At 41.2% G+C, this 13,334-nt stretch overlaps 1 protein-coding gene across 2 annotated transcripts in view; it reads left to right on the forward strand.

Annotated features, from left to right (window-relative positions):
• ubr2 (ubiquitin protein ligase E3 component n-recognin 2) overlaps positions 1 to 13,334 on the forward strand; it is a 141,660-nt gene that overhangs the window by 34,556 nt on the left and 93,770 nt on the right. For both annotated transcript variants that reach the window (XM_078557131.1, XM_078557132.1), the window contains exons 5-8: positions 914 to 1,044; positions 5,208 to 5,346; positions 6,002 to 6,064; positions 6,196 to 6,316. In XM_078557131.1, coding sequence (XP_078413257.1) covers positions 914 to 1,044; positions 5,208 to 5,346; positions 6,002 to 6,064; positions 6,196 to 6,316 — 454 coding nt within the window. The remainder of the gene's footprint in view (positions 1 to 913; positions 1,045 to 5,207; positions 5,347 to 6,001; positions 6,065 to 6,195; positions 6,317 to 13,334) is intronic.

The following is a 13,334-nucleotide window of genomic DNA, read 5'->3' on the forward strand; positions in this document are numbered from 1 at the left end:
TCCTGACTTATTAAGGCCATTGGTGAAACTGTCGAGACGGTTTCCTCCTTGCCCTCTGAAGGGACTGAGTAAGTGCTCTGGTGCTGGGAGGAGCTTCACTTTATAACCCGATTGGAAACCAACCACACCTGTCATTTATTTGATAGATTAAAGTAGTCACATCTGAGATACAAATCAGTTGTGAGTAAATTGTTTCTACTGCTTAATTGCAAATCCCTGCCTGTTATAGTTCATCAAGTCATAGAGTTTTACAGCACGGAAAGAGGCCCTTCGGCCCATTGTGCCTGGGCCAGTCATCAAGCCCCTATCTACTCTAATCCCATTTCCCAGCACTTGTCCCGTAGCCTTGTATGCTATGGCATTTCAAGTGTTATTCTAAATAGTACTAAATGTTGAGGGTTCCTGCCTCTACCACCCCATCCTCTGGGTGAAAAAATGTTTCCTCAAATTCCCTCCAAACCTCCTGCCCATTAGCTTAAATCTATGTCCCCTGGTTATTGACCCCTCCACTAAGGGGAAAAGCTTCTTCCTATTTATGCCCCTCATAATTTTGTGCACCTCAATCAGGCCCCCCCTCAGCCTTCCCTGCTCTAAGGAAAACAACCTCAGCCTATCTAGTCTCTCTTCATAGCTGAAACGCTGCAGCCCAGGCAACATCCTGGTGAATCTGCCCTGCACCCTCTCAAGTGCAATCACATCCTTCCTATAGTGTGGCGACCAGAACAGCACACACCACTCCAACTGTGGCCTAACTAACGTTTTATACAGCTCCATCGTAACCTCCCTGCTCTTGTAGTTGTTATACTGCTGTTTAGTTTACTTTTGTGTAGATTGCTTGTCATTGGGCTTTCTTCTGTTGTGTTGTGGTTGTGTTGTGATTGTGTTGAGCCTTAATTCGCTGTTATTTTCATAGGATCCACTGGCACATTTATCTGAGGATATGATTGGACGTGCCTATAACATTTTTGCAATTGCATTCAAATATGCTGTAGATATGCTGACGTGGGTGGAGGAAGATAGACTACCTTCTGGTTTAGAACCTCCGTAAGTATGAATAATGAATGTTACAATGGATAATTATGGAGACAAGTGGCTGTAAATTGATGCAGATTTCCTTAAAAAAAAACTCGGTTGAAAATTTTTGCCTTTTTTTTGTCTTTTATGCATTTTTCTTCCTCTGTACCACCACAATTCCCCTATTTCGTTTGTTTCTGGTATAACCTGTAGAAATTTCCATTTTGCTGGTTGATGTGTCCTTAAAGTTCTGAAAGAAGACATGCCCCCCACACTGCATCCTTCACATTACAAGTTGTTTTTTCTTTCTTGTAAGACACCAAGGCTGAGAGGAATTATATTTTGTATTAATGGCTGTTTAACATTCAATTTCAGGTTGCATGGGTCTTAGTGTTGCACTTTAAAATAATTGACATTTTCATTAGCTTGTGTTGAAGGGTCTAATTTGGAGAGCCATGTGTGCTAGCAGAATAAGTGCAGAATGTCATTATTTTCAGTTTTTTTTCTTTAACCTACTTTTCATGAAGAGAATTCCAAGGCGTGATTCCTGAAAACATGGTCAGTTTTTAGATGACGATGACCACCCAGTTTTATCCCACTACCACCTCCCTTGACTTTTCCACTGTTGAATTATCTGACTGCTTGTCTGAAATTGAGTTACTGGATAAACAGAAATTTCCTCCAATGAAAATTGAGAAGTCCGAAACTGTTGTCTTCAATCCTGCTGAAAATCCCTCCCCCCAGCTCCCGATTCCACCCCTTTCCCTGGTAACTGACTGAGGCTGAGCCAAACTGTTCACAGCTTTTGTTTGACCACTTCCATGCTGTCATAAAAACTGCTGATTTTCATCACCATTACATTGCCTGACACCACCCTTGCCTCAGTTCATCTGCTGCTGAAGCCCTCATCCTTTGTTATGTCTAAACTTGACTATTCCAACAGACTCCTGGCTGGCTCCCACATTATACTCTCCATAAACTAGGTCACCCAAAATTCTGCTGCCCATGCCCTTACTCACAACCATCACCCTTGAGCCTGCATTAGCTCCCAGATAGGCAATGCCTTGATTTTAAAGTTCTCATCCTTTTTTTGGATCCCTCCCTAACTTTGCTCCTTCCTATCTCTGTGCTCTCCTCCAACCTCTCCATTTGCGCTCCTCCAACCCTGGCCCCTTAAGCGTCTTTGATTTTAATCGCTCCACCAATGGTGTTTCTGCTTCAACTGCCTCAGCCTTAAGTTCTGGAACTCCCCCATTAAACCTTTTCTGTTCTCTAACTCTCTTTGACCTTTTAAGATACTCCTTAAAACCTACCTCTTTGAACAAGCTTTTGGCCATCTGGCCTAATATTGCCTTATGTAATTCTGTGTCGGACTTAGTTTCTAAAGCTTCTTTGAAGCTTCTTGGAATATTTTGTTGCATTTTAAAAGTGCTATATAAATACCAGTTGTTATTATTGCTGCCAACACCTTACCCAAACATCTTTCCATATGTCAGCTGAGCTAACTTTGGTGTGCTTTTCCACTTGGATGGCATTGCACCCTAGCCTAATTATTTCCTCACTTAATAGTTATCGGATTTTTTCAAAGAAAACACTGGATAGCAGTGGGAACATGCCACCCCGCCACCAATCCCTTCCCTCTGCCACAATCTAGATCAATATATAATACTTTTCCCTTCTCTGTTTGCACTCGATCTACTTCTTCAAGCTATTGAATCGCCTGGATGTAAGGCCCCTAAGGCAGCATCAGCACCTTCTGGTCACATAAGTGCCAAGTGGATGATCCATCTTAGCTTCTTCCTGTTCCCCATCATCATAAATGTCAGGTTTCAGTCAATTCAGTTCACTCTACGTCATATCAAGAAAAACCTGAAGGCACTGATTGCAACAAAGGCTTATGAGCTCTGATAACATTCCAGCAGTACTGAAGATTTGTGCTGCAGACCTATCAGCATCCGTAGCTAAGCTGTTCCAGCATAGCTGCAACACTGGCATCTGCCAAGCAATGTGGAAAATTGCCCAGCTATGCCCTGTCCACAAAAAGCAGAACAAATCCAATCCAGCCAATTGCCACCCTGAACTACTCGTGATCATAAGCAAAGTGATGGAAGGTGTCGATGTCAGTGACCCACTCACGAATGCTCAGTTTGGATTCCGACATGCCACTTGGCTCCAGATCTCATGGCAACCTTGGTCCAAACATGGACAAAAGGGCTGAACTCAAGACATGAGGTGAAAGTGAATGCCCTTGACATCAAGACAGCATTTGATGAAGTGGGCATCAAGAAGCATGGGAACCAGGGAAAACTTTTCACTGGTTGGAGTCTGCTTTGCAAAAAGGAAGATGATTGTGGTAGCTGGAGGCCAGTCATCTCAGCCCTGGAACATCGCTGCAGGATTTCTCCTGGGTAGTGTAGGCCCAACTATTTTCACTGCCCCATCAATGACCTTCCCTCCATCATAAGGTCAGAAGTGGGAATGTTCACTGATCATTGCTCAGTGCCATCTGCAACCCCTCAGATACTGAAGAGGTCCGTGTCCATAATACATTAAGACCTAAACCACATTCAAGCTTGAGCTGACAGTTGGCAAGTAGCAATTGTGCCACACAACTGCCAAGCAATGACCACCTCCAACAAGAGAGAATCTAACCCTCTCCCCTTGACGTTCAACTGCGCTACCATTGCTGAACCCCCACCCTCAACATCCTTGGGGGTTACCATTGTTTAACTGAACTTGACCAGCCATATAAATACTATGGCTGCAAGACCAGGTCAGAGGCTGGGTAACCTGTGATGAGTAACTCTCATCCTGATTTCCAAAAGCCTTTCCGCAGTCCATAAGGCACAAGTCAGGAGTGTGATGGAATACTCTCCACTTTCCTGGATGAGTGCAGCTCCAACAACACTCATGAAGCTCGACACCATTCAGGACAAAGCAGCCCGCTTGATTGGCAGCCCATTCATCACCATTACTTCCTTAACCACCAACGCATAGTAATAGCAGTGTGCATCATATTCAAGATACAGTGCAGCAAATTGCCAAGGTTCCTTCACAGCACCTTCCAAACTCGTGACCTCTATCACCTTGAAGGGCAAGGACAACAGATGCGTGGGAGCATCACCACCTGCAAGTTCCTCGCCAAGCCACACGCCATCCTGACCCTTGCTGGGTCAGAATCCTGGAACTTTCTTCCTAACAGTGGCATGGGTAACCCTAGTCCAGATGGACTGCAGCGGTTCAAGAAAGCAGCCCCACTGCCACTTTCTTGAGGGCAATTAGGGATGGGCATCAATGCTGGTCTTGTGAACGATGCCTGCATCCCATGAAAGAATAGAACAAAACTCATGAAATAATCTGTCTACTTAGGTGCCTGATTGGTAAATGTTCTTGGGCTCTTCTACTGTGAGCCTCATGAGAGTGGAGCTTGAACTTCTCTACAAATGTACTGAATTTCAGCAGACATTTTCTGGATGGCAGACAAGAGGTGAGATCCTCATTGTGTTTTTATAATTAAGCACAAGAACGATCCCCATTCTTCTTTTCACATGGGGAGCTGAAAGGCCTCTGCGCTGTACTTCTCCCCAAGTGAGATGCATTTGACATTGGGAAGATCCGACATAAAATACACCTTGAGGCCTATGATTCTAACACCAAAAGCTCCTCCTCCCTCATGAATCATGTGCAATTCAAATATTGCAGATACAACAGTTTCCTTGATGGAAAAATTATTTTTGCTTGGTGAGTGTGGTGTAGGTTTAGGAGACCAGTTTTGTGTTCTGTTTTTATTAAAACCACTTGGGTATTTTGGTGCCCCTTCTAAACTTAGAGATGTGGCTTTCATAGAATCATGAAATGGTTTCAGCCACAGAATCTGGCCCTTCATCCCATTGTGTCTATACTGGCTCCCTGTAAGAACTAGCTAGTCTCACTCCTTCGTCTTTTCCCTGTAGCCCTGCACATTTTTTTCCCTCTTCAGATATTATTCAATTTCATTTAGAAAGTAATGATTGAATCTTCCTCCTCCACACTCTCAGTCAGTGCATTCCAGATCCGAACTACTCGCTGTGCAAAAATATTTTCCTCATGTCACCATTGCTTCTTTTGCCAATCAGTTTAATTTTGAAGTACTCGTGTTTTGATCAACAAAGACCATGAAGGAAATATTAAGTACTTGATTGTCTTCTCTTTAGGGAAAAGGAAGATACTTACTATTGTATGTTATTTAATGATGAAGTCCATACTTACGAACAAGTGATTTACACCTTGCAGAAGGCTGTGAACTGTACACAGAAGGAAGCTGTCAGCTTTGCGACCACTGTGGATAGAGATGTGAGTTATTTTTGTAATATTTTCCACTTGTTACACATATACTCTAAGTTAACCAAAAACAGTTACGATTTGGAAAAAAAATTGACAGAATTAATGTTTAAAAGTGCTTGACTGCAATCCTGTACACGTGGTTCAGTTACATGGAAGTGAGAAGAACTCAGTCATAACTGGATGATCTTGTAACTTCTAATTTCTAAATTCTGTATAGAATTTATACATGGAAGATCTACATTATTGTACTGTTTATGTGCATATGTTAATTTTGCTATGATGCATCAACTGGAAGCATAACTTGTCATGTTTCCAAAATTTGACAGCACAAGTGCATAAAAAACCCTGCTTTTTGTTTAATTTCATTTTGGTGGTTCGGTTTAGCTGATAGTTTTGATTCAGTAATGAATGGGCCTATAGATATATTTTCTCTACTTTTTCTTTTTGTCACATACACTCCTTACTTATTCAGTCAAACTGTTCTTGGGCTGTTGAGAGTTTCTGGAGAGTGCTTGAAAAAGCTGAAGTTATGATTTTTTCTTTCTCTCATATGTTGAGCTTCGTTTATTATACTGATAATCTCTCTTGATCTAGAGTTTCTTTTGGAGTTCAAGTTGTGAAAGTTTTTGTTCGTAAAATACTTTTAATTTTCTGATATTTTCAGGGTCGTAGATCAGTGCGATATGGTGACTTCCAGTTTTGTGAGCAGGCAAAAACAGTAATAGTGGTGAGAATTTTCCTCTCAATTTAAAATTAAATGTACACGGATGTTAATGAAAACAATTAACGGTTGCTGTGTTTGTCCCCTGCCCTTCAGTAACTTGAAAATGTATTTTTTCAACGTTTGATTTGTTCTAGAGGAATACTAGTCGACAAACAAAGCCGCTAAAAGTTCAAGTAATGCATTCATCTGTCGTTGCACATCAGAACTTTGCCATAAAACTATTAATTTGGTTGAGTCAAGTGATTGGTTACTCAGGTAAGCATTATTAAAAAAATAATTTCCAGTTGACCTTGTGATGTGTAGCATTGGCCACTACTTAAAAAGCAGTTCACTTGGTTAGTTGAAAATTGATGGTTTAGTTTTTTTAAGTGGACTGTGAACCCTATTTTTGGGAGATGTTACAATCTTTGTAGAGGCCTATAATTTTTAAAAAAGGTATTAGAATTTCCAGCGAACCCCCTAAACATTAAGGGGTTCACAATGCACAGTTTGAGAGCCACTATTCTAGAAGAATTTAGGAACAAAATTCCATTAGCTATTAGGTCTCATTTGGACGACTGCAAAGAGTCAAAATAAGGAAATCTGCACTTTTAGCCAATAGTTATAATATCCCACATAGACAGCGAAGGAGCATTCAATCTTCATTTATGAGCCCACAAGAAGTTGGAGGAATCAGAAATTTGGAAAAGATTATGGCTTTCAGGCGAAGGCTGAGGCTGTTATGGTTAATAAGGATGATAATGTTGAAGAGATGTAAAGAAATCCGTATGTTTTCACTGCGGTAAGCTAGGGCATGTAAAATCAAATTGTTGGAAGTTTAAAGGAATATCAGTTGCATTTGTAGGAATGTCTAAGGTGTCTCTAGAAAAGACTATCAGTGAAAGAAATTAATAATAGAAGTATAGCAATAGTACGGTTGCAAAGTGTTCCTTCAGAACCAACTATAATGTTGGATGTAGTTTCTCAGAATAGTTAGCGAAATTCTTCCTGACGTACTGATGAAGTGAGTCAGGTTACTGAAGGCTGTAAAGGTTTTGTTTCCAGGGGGGAAGTATTCCCTCACTTCTCTAAATCAGTAAATAAATTAATATTTTGAGAGATACTGGATCAGTTCAGTCATTGATGGTGGCTGATGATACATGGCATTTGCCTTCCAGATAGTCTGGTGAAAGATAAGGTACTGATAGAGGCTATTTATGGGAGCTATGAACCTGTTCCCTTTTATAAAGTTAGGTTACAAATTGTCTTAGTATGGTGAGTTGTTACTGTAGGATTTGTTCCTAGTTTGCCAATTGAAGGGGTAGATTTTTATTGGCAAATGTTTTGCCAGGCGATATGATATTGGTATCTCGGAAAGATCCAGGTGAAGTGAGAGAAAATGAGATTTTGCAGGAGGGATATCCTTGGTTGTTTCCAGATTGCACAGTAATGAGGTCTCAGGCTTAAATCTGCCAAAAGTGGGGATGATTCAGGTGTTCGTTTGGCAGGACTTTTTTTTAGGAGTTTGGATGAGGATAAAAATCTTGACAAGAAAGAGGCTGCCTGATTTCATTGATCTTATTTAATTGAAACCCAGCTGGCCAACACTGGTTTGTGGGGATTATCTCACAGTTTATTCTGAGGAAGAATCCGAAAAGGTTCCTGAATGTTATTACCTGAAAAATGATATATTAATGAGCAAATTGAGAGCTCTTAAAAGATGAAGGGATGTGTAATGGAGCATAATTCATCAAATTGTTGTCCATCCTAGTTATCACAGGGAAATTTTAATGATTACACATGCGATTCTGATGGTAGCTCATTTAGGAATAAAACTCAAGTGAAAACAATGAAACATTTTTGCTGAGGTGGATTGCATAGGGCCATGGTTGAATTTTGCAAGACATGTCATACATTTCAAATGCTTGGAAGAGCCCAGCCGTCAATTAAACCAGCTCCATTGATCCCAATACCTACTATCAATGAATCGTTCAGTAGGGTTATAGTGGATTGTGTGGGACCTTTACCTAAAGCCAAAATGGGGTTTCAATATCTTTAACTATCATGAATTTGTCTACGAGGTTTTCAGAGGCCATTCCCTGAAGAAAGATTACAGCAAAGATGGTAATTCAGTAAATTCACTTTATGCGAATTGCCCAGAGAGGTTCAGTCTGACCAAGGGTCAGATTTTATGTCATTGGTATACCAGGAAACTGTGTGCAGTTTAGGAACAAAACAACGTAAATCAACTGCATATCATCCACAGTCGCAAGGAGCATTGGAAATATGCCATCAAACCTTAGACTATAATCAAAACTTTTGCCTTGAATATCCAGGGGACTGGGATAGAGGAGTTTCATTTTTATTGTTTGCAATTAGGGATGCACTTAATTAGTCAATGGGAACAACGTAAGAGGATCCCTTAAATTTAGTGAAGAGAAATTTATGGATCAAGACGAGGAAATTACTCTCTTAGATTATGCATCTAAATTCTGAGACAGACTGCCAAAATCATGTGTAGTTGTTTTGAGGGCTTCTTGAAGGTTTTTCAACAGGTGATGAGAAAACAAACAGGTAAGACAGCTGAAGAACGCACTCTTAAACCTGTAGATAAGGTACTGGTCCTGTTAGCTATATAGGGTGAACAGCTGAAGGCTGGATAAAAACAAAAAACTACTGCGGACCATGGGTCATGATGACTCGAAACGTCAACTCTTTTCTTCTCCGCCGATGCTGCCAGACCTGCTGAATTTTTCCAGATAATTCTGTTTTTGAACTGAAGGCTGGAGTTTGTGGGCCGCATTCAGTTAAAAAGAAACCTAATGAGAGAAACTGTGTTACTTGTATGCAAGCTAGAAGGAGAACTCAACGAATGGGTCACATAAATATGCTGCAACTGTATTATGACAGGGAGGATAATCAACCAATGAGTGTACTTCGGTTAGCAAAGAAGGGAAAGAATGATATGGTTATATCTGAGTGTTCAGATGGTGAGACAGAAATGGAAAGTTTTCAAATTGTGCCCCCCAGCGGCTAATAAGACTAGAAAATACAGAGGTATTAAAGACTTGGATAAAATATTACACCACTTTCGAGCAGAGTCTCGGGTGACGTGGTCAAGTTGCTAAAAGAATACGAGTCACTGTGTAGAGAGAAACCAGGACAAACTTCTTTCGCTGTGCATGATGTTGATGTGGCCATTAAACAAAACCTTTATCACCTGACCCCTGAGAAATTGGCTCAAGTCAGAGAAAAGCTCACTTTCATGTTGGATAATAATGATGTAATTGAACTGGGTCAAAGCAGTTGGAGCTCTCTAGTTGTATTGGTACCAAAACCTGATGGAACTCAAAGATTTTATTTTGATTATTGAATGATGTAACTAAAACTAATTCTTATCCTATACTACCAATTGAAGATTGCATCAATCGGGGAGGTGGTGGCTTAGTGGTATTGTCACTAGACTGGTAATTTAGAGACCCAGGGTAATGCTTTGAGGACCTGAGTTCGAATCCCACGGCAGATTTGAATTTTAAAAAAATCTGGAATTAAAAGTCTAATGATGACCATGAAACCATTGCTGATTGTCATAAAAACCCATCTGGTTCACTAATGTCCTTTAGGGAAGGAAATCTGCTGTCCTTACCTGGCCTGGCTTACATGTAACTCCAGACCCGGAGCAATGTTGTTGACTCTTAAAATGCCCTCTGAACAAGGGCAATTGGGGATGGGTAATAAATGCTGGTCTAGCCAGCAAAACATCCCATGGATGAATAAAAAAAAATAGACTTGGAAATTTGGGGTTTATCAAAGAGATTGACTTAAGAATGTTGGAATCCTAAGGATCAAGCCAAAGAAATATCTGCTTTTGTTGCCCCAGACAGCCAATATAAAGTGATGCCCTTTGCAATGAAGAATGCACCAATAAAGAAAAGCTAATAAATCAAGTTATTCACAGACTATTGAACTGTGTTGTCTGTGCCGGTGATTATTAGTCTACAGCAACACTTGGGAAAACTATGTGAAACACCTCCATGCACTCTTCCAGAGATGACAGAAAGCTGACAATGATAAATTTGGCGAAAAGTTAATTTGCCAAGGCTAAGGTCACTTATTTGGAACATGTTGTTGGGCAAGTTCAAGTGTTGCTTAGAAAAGCTAAAGTTGTGATTATGGACTTGCCTGTTCCTAAAACCATTGGATGTACTTCTGATACGGTTTCTGTGGATTTTACAGGAAGTTTGCCCCAAGTTTCAGCATAGTAGCCAGTACATTAACAAACTTATTGAAGAACGAAGTCGAATATGTCTGGGTAGAGTCTTGTCAGACTGCCCTTTAGCGATTAAAGTCTGTCTTAACAACTGAACCTGTGTTGGCTGCTCCAAATTTCAACCACCCATTCAAGATCAATTAATGCCAGTTATAAGGGCATGGGTGTTGTATTTTAACAAGATAATGATGTAACACAGAGTGTTCAGTCAGTTATCTTTTGAGAAAACGTAATCCTTATAAACAAAGGTACTCCACAATTGAAAAGGAAGTGTTACGTCTTGTTTTGGCTCTTCAACAGTTTGAAATATATGCTTCTATAAAATGCTGGAGAGACTGTGATTTGCATGATCCCATAATCCACTAGTGTTTTTGGAGAAGTTCCAGACCAAGTGTCTGTTTGATTCGCTGGGGTTTGATTCTGCAACGTTTTACTTGAAAAATTGTTCATGTTGCAGGAAGGAACAACATAATTGCAGACACTTTATCCTGAGATTGATTATTTGTTTAAATAGCTCTTGGCTGCATAAAGGAGACTATAAGCTTTTGGACATTATCTCTCCACCTGCTTAAACCAGGCTTGTCCAACCTTTTCGCACGAGGGGCCACATTTCGATGGTTATCACACTCAAGGGGCCGATGACCAAATTCTGGAAATATATGGTTTGGCTCAACATTAAACATGAATTTCAAAAAAAAAAAATCAATGCCAAAACAATAAATTGATAGTTGTGGGAAAAGAAGGTAATGAGTAAAAATGATTACTTACTTAAAAAGTGTCAAGCAACAGAGCTAACCTTTAAACCTTTTTCCCTGTTTTTTTTAAGAAGCAGAGCTGGAGAGAAAGACTTGGCTCCAAGCCCAGGTCACCAGGCAAGGGGTGTGGAGTGGGGCTGAGCTAAGATGTTGGGTTTAACTAACACTGACCTTGTGTTCGCTTCTGGTGGCACACACTAAGGTGGCCTTGGCAGAATTCAGACATAAATGGGGGTTGGAAGCGGGTTGCCTTTTGGCCCAGGGTTTTCCTCCTCGTGTGGCCTGCTTTGTGGATAGCGTTTTTGGGGATGTGGGAGGAGGAGGGGAAGGGTGGGTTTGTGTATCCGACTCACTCCCAGTCTCAGGATTCTCGCTGTCATCCATTAACTCTCATCGCACAAACACTCACACAGACTCATCCACACACACTTCTCAGACTCACTCTCAGGGCCTCTCACACGCGGCCTCTTACACACACATCACAGCACACTCACTCACTCCACCTGGCCGTGCAAGGTTTGGATGCTTTACCTCCGGAGGTAGTAGGCCTTTCCAATCTCCACCTGCTCCATGGGCCTTCTCAACCTCCTTCCAATTGCCAAATGCTTGTTGCTTCCTGTTTGCCACCCTTCTCACAACCCATCTCCTGAGCCATTGCTTGCTTCCCTTGTTTGGGAAGGCCTGTGGAGCAATCAACAGTATCAGGAAGCGGCATGATTTTATTTAATGTTCTCAGCCAGCTCTGTGTACATTTGTTTGCAGATTTGAAATTTTAGTTCAGTTTTTTTTAAAACGGCAAAAGTCTGTGGTAAAGAAAGTAAGCAAGCAACAAACAGAGGCACAGCCAAAAGGGCATATTCAGGTAAGGCTATGGACTAGCTGTTGTGTCGTGATAGTTTGCCTAAAATGAACCAGACTTAAACAACTGCCCTTGATTGAAAATGCAATGGCTGTGATGGTGCCAAGCTGTGCTTTCCCACCCTGCCCTGTTGGAGACTCCAGCTGTCCAAGGCGGGCGGGGGGCTGGGCAATGCTGTTGCTGCTTTTCCTTGTGGTCTCCTCGGCCCAGTAGACCATCTTGATATCTGTGCTCCTTTTGGAGGCCTCCTGCATGTGAGGTCGAGAGAGAGCACACGCTGTGAAACAGAAGTGAGGCCACTGACCTTCACACTGCTTGCTGCTCCTCCAGTCAGAGACTGATTCTCTCCCAAATTTGCTGCTGATAGGCTCACTGCTGAACCGATCATCAGCAAACATGGGAGAGAAATGGATTGTGATTGAAGGAGCAGCTCCTTGCAGATTTTTAATTGAACTTGCCCATAATTTGAAGTGAGCCCTTGTGCCAGATAGAGAGGCTTCGAAGGCTGGGTCGAGAACAAGTCTGGTTTAAATGCTGTCATCTTTTGATAAGGATCTGAAGTCGTAAGTTTTTGGACATTTGAATTTTGATTGAACTTTGGGGAGGCGATTGTTATGCCTTTTGTATAAAATGAGATAGTTGCTAAACTGTTTGTAATGTTAGTGTGTAGTATTTTAAAGGGTTGAGATAAGTCCTTACTTTAGTAAGGCCTTTTTCTTTTGAGAAGGCATGTGAGAGCCCACTGGAGGAGAAAAACAATGTTTTTTCTTTGTTGGGGTCAATGTCCCTTTAATTTTTTCTGAAAAAAGATTTCTTGTAAAAAGCAGTTGGGTGATAAAAAGTGGAAAAGCAAGGGTCAACCAGAAGTTAATTATAGGGATGAGTACGTCCCTTGGTGTGGCTCTGTTGCAAACAAGTTTTTTGGAGTTTAGAACAATCTGGCTGCCAAGTGCAGAATATCTCTTTTAGCAGAATTCAGTTGAAATTTTATGTGCTGGCTAAAAGAGGTTAAGCCTCTTGTTAACTGAAGGACTCCTTATAGTGAGTTGGGACTCCTGGGAGAGCCAAGCTGAGAAGAAAGAAAGAGAGTTTTCAATGCAAAACTCCACAGAGTTGAGGATTATTGAGGATTCGAACCACATGTGTTCTGACCCAAAGTGGTTATGCTTAAGATGCAAATGACACCTGTGTTGAATGGGGAGTTGACAACCATGGGACAGTTGAAGGAGATTGGAAGGAAAAACCTTGATGGAAGCAAGTGGAAGGCCCAAGAAATCTCAACCCTCAGGCAAATCTTTGAAACAGTATGCAGACCAAGTGATTAATCTTCCAAAAGTCTGATAATTATCTGACTTGAGTTATCGGGGATGTAAGTCAAATGAGTGTTGAAGGAAAGTTGAGATAAGTTCA

Source organism: Cetorhinus maximus, chromosome 14 (assembly GCF_964194155.1).
Source record: "Cetorhinus maximus chromosome 14, sCetMax3.hap1.1, whole genome shotgun sequence".
NCBI lineage: Eukaryota > Metazoa > Chordata > Chondrichthyes > Lamniformes > Cetorhinidae > Cetorhinus > Cetorhinus maximus.